The following is an 8585-nucleotide window of genomic DNA, read 5'->3' as shown; positions in this document are numbered from 1 at the left end:
ATTTGCATATACAGAGGGATCATGGAAAGCCTTCAGTAACTTTTTAGAAGAATTTTACTTTACTAGGATTCAATTGCTTACAAAGATTAGTAAATTTAGTAAAGTTTTATTCTGATACACGAGATGCAAACAGTGCTTCACCTCCAGCCTAATTTAAAATGCAGTGGTATGGTGCTTTTGTTAGTTTAAATACAGACATTGCTACTAGTAAATCAAATTTTTCTTTTATTTGGCAGAAATTCCTTATGCAATCAAGCATATTATATTTTAAAATATTGCACTCGGGAAAAGTTTTCAAATACATATCTAATTAAAAAATTTTCAACACTTTTTAAACAGTTCTCAACATAATAGGATCTAGTCTTGACCATGGAATCAATTACTCTTAATTTGTTTATGATGTATGCAAAACTGTGGTTCTACTGAGAATTTAAGATATCTTTTAAAAATATATCTACAAGCCTTTTAAGAAATATGAGCTCTATTGTCAGCCCTTATAAAGCCAACTGCTCAAAACATTGGTCTATCATACCACTGAAATTATATTAAGACCATGATTGCTAATTTATTAAGCATTAAAAATATCTTCTTAAAAATAGTATTACATAAATCCGCGAGGCAAGCACTCTTTTTGCCCCATCCACATTTCTGCAGTAAAACTCCACCTTAAAACTCCACCCCTGAAATCCCATCCTGCCTCAGTGAGCAAACCAAAATCCCTAAAAGATAGATGGCCAACATTATATTGTAGACAAACAGAAATCTCATTAGCTGTTTATACCCTTTATAATTATCTTAAAGAATATTAATCAAATTTAAACTGGTTATTGTATTAAAAATTTCAGTTGAGATCTTAAAAATTAATCCTCTTTTTTTTTAATCAGACCAAGAAGTAATATAGTTTGAATTCCTAATCATTTAAGAGAAAACACATTTTATTTTTTCAAAAACAAGTTATACATTAGATATTTAATTAATTTCTCCCGATTCAATTTGCACCTTAAACTTTCAGAGCTTTAAATCTTAGGTAGCAAATTAAATACTTAGCATTTTTCAAATCAATACTTTTGCATTTAAGGATACATTTCAAATAAAATATAAGGCATTTTCAGTTAATAGATTAACTTCTATCTTCTAGACTTCATACTAGGCATACTCAGATCAACATTTCAGTATTGTAAATCTCAATACTTTTAGATGATTTGAACTTAAAAGTTTTAAATTTCCAGCCAATAAGCCTGGCATAGCTGCTAAATTTCAAAATGGTCACAATTTTCCTGCTGGGGAAGTCAAGAAGCAAAACCATAGCTATTCACATGTAAACTTGACTATCAACTTCCTGGTGGTACTTGCCTCAGTGCGGGAAATTTCAAAAGAGCTACTTTAAATCGCCTTGGGAAACCTGTCTGCATTTCTTTCTCAGGTTCATCTCCGCCATTTTTAAGACCGAAACAGTCTTGGGTTTTTATTCTGTACACAGCAAAAGGTCAAGTTCAGCTCAAAACTATGTGCACTCGTTTTTAAACTGGTCTTTTCCCTTTACATGTGCACAGAAATCCCGGACACATTTTTAAATTTGTAAAACTTTTCAATTACAAGAAGGATTTTAATTTTAGAATACTTGGGGAGGGGGCGTCCACACTGGATCGCCACGTGTTCCCTTCTTCCATTCCCCCACGTCCTGCTTTGGGGGAAGTTTCAGCAAATGACTCAGATGGCGTATTTTTCCCAAAGTCATGCTTAATAAAAGACATTTTAAATTTTTTCCTATTTTGCTTTCTAAAGTCATGGCTAGCACCCAAGGTTATCTTAGCCAAAGTTTGGTTGTCCTAAGATGTTCTCCAGTAATATTTAATAAAACATTAAGTAATCTCATTGTGGGAGAGCTTATAACTCTGCCTTTTCCTGCCACCTTTGAATCTCTCCACACCAGAGGAGGATTTAACAGCGGGGTTTCATTTCTTATTACAGATTTTAGATTCCAAATACAAATTAAGATTTTAATTTGAACAAGAAACCACATTAAGATGACCATGGCACTCTTTTTTCAGCCTGATTTTAAGGAGTACCTTTTAATATTCCAATTTCTTAATAAGATGGCCTTTTTGTACAGGTGATTCTATTAACGGCAAATTAAACATATCAGGATTAGGACATGGAGGTGGAGGGAGCCATGAAGGCCATTCCTCCCATTTTTCTTTTTTTTTTTTTCTGCTCCTCTTAAGGAGCGGAGGGTGCAAGGGGAGGAGATTTATCCTCCTTGACCTCTACTAAAGCCTCTAGGAAATGAAATGCCGTGTTCCACAAGGGGAAACAATGTTTGGCAAGTTCTGATTAACTTTTTGGCAAACTTTTAAGATCTAATGTACCTTTTTCAAGAAAACAAGGCTTGTGTTATAATAACATGCAAAAACTGTAAGAGATTACCTTCTAAAATTTTAATACTTTAAACATGCAAATCAAAAGTCTATAATAAAGTTTCTCACTTTTTTAAAAGCCAAATATACCTTTTTAAAGCCGAATCTACTTTTTTAAAGCCAAATCCTTCCCCGTTTGTTAGCCTGGTTAAGAAAACGTTCCCAGTGTACTTACAGACCCAGGCTTCTGTACTTGATCCTGGGCATTGGGTGCGATAGACTTCCCCTCACCTTTTTTTTGGTGAGTTTTCCACACCTTTTCGTGTAAACTTCCTTTTCTAGCTCCAGCGAGACCTGCACTTCCAGATAACCCTTCGGGCGCCAGATGTGGAGTAAGACTCCCTCCACGTTCTGCGTGGAGTAGGGTTCGGTATCTGAAAGAGGAGCCGCACAGCAAATGAGAGAAAAAGACACGAGATAATTTTGCAATATTGGGGGACCAGGCGGCAAGTCCCGAAGGACTTCCTCCATGCTCAGACCTCACCAAGCTTTTATTGATCTGGGATGCACCCATAGCATAGCCCTTAGGCAGGTGAACCCCTAGTAACAAGCAGACTAGCCCATCAGCAAGGATTTACATAATAATAAATGGGGGAGTAGTTTCAGCTACCACTGTCTGGACAAACAGAGGTGGCGCCTAGCTCCCACCTTTGCTAGGGCTTCAAAGGCACCCAGCCTTCGGGGGGTTTCGGGGAGTTCTCTGTCTATGCTTATCAGATAGTGAAGGCAATAAACAGTTTCCCACAACTTTGATCACTTACAATAAGCACATTTAAGATAATTCTGATACCTTGTAATGTAGCAACATTTTTCAACATCAGATTATTCCATTAACTTCCCCTTTTAGTTTTCATTTAAAAAAGAAATCAAAATGACATTGTTTCCGGATCTATTTTGTTCATGGATTCATTTTGTTCATTAGATTCCACATATGAGTGAGATCATTGTGATATTTGACCTTTCTCTGACTGGCTTATTTCATTTAGCATAATACTCTCCAGGTCAATCCATGCTGTTGCAAATATTTCTATCTTGCAAGAACTTGATCTGTCCTCTAATTGTTTTCCTTCTATAGTAGACATTTTATTTGAATTTTATAAATCTATTTTATTCCCTTAAAATTCTGAGAACAGGAATTTGAATTTTTGGCAAAATTATCTTTTATTTATATATTTTATCTGATTTTTCATCTAAATGACATAGTTTTGTGTGTTTATTGTGATCTTCTATTTTACCTTCTTCATACATCTGGCAAACCTTTTTCATTTATATTTATGAATAAAGGACTTACATCATTCACCTCGGTCAGTAGCATGGATCAGATCTAGAATTGTGATGTCCATTTCACTACTAGGATTTTGCTCAAAATGGGAGAGTGGAGTGTGTCAGTTATTCAGTTTCTTTCTCATTTGGGGATACATGGCATAGAGCTTACAGGTAGGATAGGAACACTGTCTGATGCTAAAATAAACACAATATTTCTCACATTGGAACACTAGTGTTTTTTCCTTCTAGGAAAATGTGTCCTATTATTTCCCTTCTCTGCAGGTCTGTAATTGTCTTACATTCATTCACTGTCTTGGAGTGTAGTTTGGGGAGATTAAAAGGTTCAGATGCCAAAGACCTTTACTGTCCTATGTGAGTAGGGGTGGGGGAGGGTTAGAGCTGAGCAAGTTAAAACAGATCTGTTATTCACAGAGCAGCTATTTACTCTCACAATTGACCAAGGACCATCCGCAGTGTTGCAATTTCATTTACTCTGATCTTAGAGTAAGGGGCCTCCATCTTGCCACCCAGATGTTAACAAATGTTAATATTTGCATATTTTAGTAAACCAAAAACTGTAGGTTAAATGCAAGAATCCTTTCTTTTAGTCCCTGCCCAATCTCATTCTATTCACCCTTTTCCCAGAGGTAAGCACAGCTGTGATTTTAAGGATATGTTTTATATGTTTAGCATGAACATTCACCCACATTCAAAGGGCCGAAGAAAATCCACCTGACTGCACCCTCATATACATTGTTTATAAGGGTAAGTTAATTTTGTGTTTTCCCAGGTGCCATGGAATACCTCCTCCTCCATCCAGTTTCACATGAAATAACTCCTCCTCCATGCAGGGTCCCACGGAATACCTCCTACTCCATGCAGGGTCCTACGGAATCCCTCCTCCCTCCTCCATAAGGGTCCTATAGAATATCTCCTCCCTCCATCAGGGTCCAATGGAATCCCTCCTCCCTCCTTCATCAGGGTCCTATGGAATCCTTCCTCCCTCCCTATATCAGGGTCCTATGGAATCCAACCTCCTTCTCTCCCTCCATCAGGATCCTATGGCATCCCCATCTCTCTTTCAATCCGGGATCCTATGGAATCCCTCCTCCCTCCATCAGGGTCTCATGGTATCCCTCCTCCCTCCCGACATCAGGGTCCTATGGAATCCCTCCTCCCTCCATCCAGGGTCCTATGGAATCCCTCCTCCCTCCTCCCTCCATCAGGGTCCTACGGAATCCCTCCTCCCTCCTCCCTCCATCAGGATCCTATGGAATCCCTCCTCCCTCCATCAGGGTCCTATGGAATCCCTCCTCCTTTCTCCCTCCATCAGGGTCCTATGGAATCCCTCCCTCCCTCCATCAGGGTCCTATGGAATCCCTCATCCCTCCTCCCTCCATCAGGGTCCTATGGAATCCCTCCTCCTTTCTCCCTCCATCAGGGTCCTATGGAATCCCTCCTCCCTCCATCAGGGTCCTATGAAATCCCTCCCTCCTCCCTCCATCCAGGGTCCCGAGCTGCACTAATTCAGGCCTGGGTGGAGACTCCTGGATACCGTTTTTAAAAATGAAATATGAGGGATTTGCACACAGGAATCAGAGAAAGACCTTTATTTATTTAAGAACCAATGACTTTATTTGAAGAGACAGCGAACCTTGAACATGGAACTGAGGTGCCCGTTTTGCACAGGCAATGTGGCCATGGGCATCCGGGCACGGGGCAGGGTGGCCCCCACGGCTCTCGGGAAGGCAGTCCCGGTCAGTGCTCCTCTCAGTCGCCCAGGGTGAGCTTGTGGAGCAGGTCCTCCTCCAGGCCGGACTCGGGGGCCTGCATCTGGCGCAGCTGGCTGATGTGGCCGCCCAGCTCCTGGAGGAAGGCGGCCTGTGGGTGCAGGCAGTGGCTCTCCAGGAACTCGCACAGGTGGGCGTCCCCCCGGTGGGTGGCCAGGCGGTGCAGGTGCTGCAGGCCCTGGTCCACTCTCTTCGCCATGAGCAGGGCCTGCTCCAGGGCCATCAGGCTGCTGTCCCACTCGTGCTGCTGTGGCCGGGGGACGACCTGCAGCAGAACCCGGCCCCCGCGCTGGCTCTGCAGCCACATCAGCTGCTCAGCCTGCTCCCTCTTCTTGAGGGCCCGCTTCTGGAAGTACTGGGAGCCCTGCTGCCAGGCCCGGCTCTGGAAGTAGCCGGCAATGGAGGTGTACACGGAGGCCGCATAGAGCTCCAGCCCGATCTGCTGGTTGATGGCGGCCTCGCAGTCTGGAAGGTAGCCCTGGCGCTCAGAGGAGGGCGGAGGAGTGGCCATGTCTGCAGGCGCAGGAGCGGTCAGAGGCTGAGGCGGAGTGGAGGAGGCCGGAAGGTCACAGGTGCAGGCGGCTGGGGTCTCGGAAGGTCCTGGGTGAGGGCAGGGCACCGGAGACAGGCGGCTGGGGTCTCGGAAGGTCCTGGGTGCGGGCAGGAAACCGGAGTCAGGCGGCTGGGGTCTCGGAAGGTCCCGGGTGAGGGCAGGGCACCGGAGACAGGCGGACGCAGCGACAGGACACGCGGGAGGCTGCGGGCCGCTGGCGGTGGCGGTTGGCTCTGAGGGGACCGGAAGCAGTGACCGTTACTCAGGGCCTGGGGGAGGGGCGGAGGGCCCTCACAGGGGGGCGTGAGGGGGGCCCCAGCAGGCGGCAGCGCCGACCTTCTCCGGATTCCATGCCCGTCTCATGCTGGGCCCTGGCCTTCCTGCCATTTTAAAGTGTGACCCACGAGGACAAGTGCGACCGCTGCCAGGACATCAACCGCACTTGGGTTCTCGGAGCAACTTGTGTGACTGTGGTCCTGATGGGGTGTTTCCTTAACCGCCGCCCAGCCCTTTTGGGGAATCCTTGTTGCCTCAGCATGAATCCCAAGGCTTCATCGGTATGACATCAGCGTCGGCACCCACAGTTCCCACAGCCTGACCCGGGTCCTCGGCCTGGTGACGCCTGCGACCTCCACTTCCTCCTGTTCACCATCAAGGCCCCCTCTCTGCCGGCAGGGCCGGCCTCCACAGCCTCACAGACTCTCCGCCTCCCATCTTCCCTCCTGTGAACTTGCCTTCCCCCCCTTTACTCTGTCTCCTCTCCATCCCTCAGCACAGCCCACACACCCATTCCTCCAGCCCTGTCTGCCCCAACGGGGACAGTTCCCGTGGTCTCAACGCTGATATCCGAAAGATTCCATCAAAATGCTATTAGATTGGTAAATGAATTTAGTAAAGTTACAGGGTAAAAAAATTAGTATTCAGAAATCCATAGCAATTTTATGTACCAATCATGAAACATCAGAAAAGAAATTTAGAAAACATCCCATTTACAATTGCATCAAAAATGTCTACCAGTACATTTAACCAAAACGGTAAAACGTCTGAACTCTGAAAATAATAACACACTGAAGAACGCAACTGAAGAGGAAGCAAATAAATGAAAGCATAAACTGTTTCTTACGGATAGGAACAATTAATGTAAAAAATGTCCATAGTACCAAAAGGAATATATAGATTCAACACAATCAATATCAACATACCAATGCCATTTACCATAGAAATGGAACAAATAATCCAAAAATTTATATGGAAAAACAAAGACACCAAATAGCCACAGCAATCTTGAGAAAGGAGAACAAAGTTGGAGGTATCATGCTACCATTGATAAAACTAATCTACAAGCTCACAGTAATCATAACAACATGGTACTAGCATTAGATGTATAGATCAATGGAACAGAATAAACCAGAAACAAACACACCTATACAGGCAAACAATCTATGACAAAGGAGGGAAGAACATACAATGGGATAAGCACAGTCTAGTCAATAAATCATGCTGGGAAAACTGGACAAATACATGCAAAAAATGATACTAGACCAGCCGTGGGCAAATTATGGCCCGCGGGCCAGATCTGGCCCCATTTGAAATGAATGAAACTAAAAAAAAAAAAAAAAAAAAAAAAGGACCGTACCCTTTTATGTAATGATGTTTACTTTGAATTTATATTAGTTCACACAAACACTCCATCCATGCTTTTGTTCCGGCCCTCCCGTCCAGTTTAAGAACCCATTGTGGCCTTGAGTCAAAAAGTTTGCCCACCCCTGTACTAGACCATTTTCTTACACTATATATCAGAACAAACTCAAAACTGATTAAAGAGTTAAATATAAGATGCAAAACCATAAAACTCCTAGAAGAAAGATAGGCAGTAAACTTTTTGTCATTGTTCTTTTTTTTAATTTTTTTATTTTTTTATTATTTTTTTAATATATTTTTATTGATTAAGATATTACATATGTGTCCTTGTCCCCACGTTACCCTCTACCCCCCACCCCCGCTCATGCCCTCACCACCCCCCCCTGTTGTCCGTGCCCATTGTTTAGGCCTATATGCCTGCATGTAAGTCCTTTGGTTGATCTTTCCCCCTTGCCCCCACCCTCCCCTACCCTCCCTCCAAAGCCCGACAGTCCAATCAATGCCTCTCCATCTCTGGATCAGTCCTTGTTCATCAGTTTATGTTGTTCATTATATTCCACAAATGAGTGAGATCATGTGGTATTTATCCGCTCTCCAGTTCCATCCATGCTGTGGCAAATGGTAAGAGTTCCTTTTTCTTCTTCTTCTTCTTCTTCTTCTTCTTCTTCTTCTTCTTAAAGAATACCTTTCAGCATTTCATATAATGCTGGTTTGGTGGTGATGAACTCCTTTAGCTTTTTCTTATCTGTGAAGCTCTTTATCTGACCTTCTATTCTGAATGATAGCTTTGCTGGATAAAGTAATCTTGGTTGCAGGTTCTTGCTATTCATCACTTTGAATATTTCTTGCCACTCTCTTCTGGCCTGCATGGTTTCTGTTGAGAAATCAGCTGACAGTCGTATGGGTACTCCCTTGTAG

General features: G+C 43.3%; 1 protein-coding gene across 1 annotated transcript; it reads right to left on the bottom strand.

Moving 5' to 3' along the window:
- Nucleotides 1-5453: 5453 nt before the first annotated feature.
- LOC132223635 (ferritin heavy chain-like) lies at nucleotides 5454-5984 on the bottom strand. Its single transcript, XM_059678711.1, has one exon. The coding sequence runs from the start codon at nucleotides 5982-5984 to the stop codon at nucleotides 5454-5456; it is 531 nt and encodes a 176-aa protein (XP_059534694.1).
- Between the last annotated feature and the right edge of the window lie 2601 nt (nucleotides 5985-8585).

Source organism: Myotis daubentonii, chromosome X (assembly GCF_963259705.1).
Source record: "Myotis daubentonii chromosome X, mMyoDau2.1, whole genome shotgun sequence".
Taxonomy (NCBI): Eukaryota; Metazoa; Chordata; class Mammalia; order Chiroptera; family Vespertilionidae; genus Myotis; species Myotis daubentonii.
This window is presented reverse-complemented; position numbering and strand designations above follow the sequence as displayed.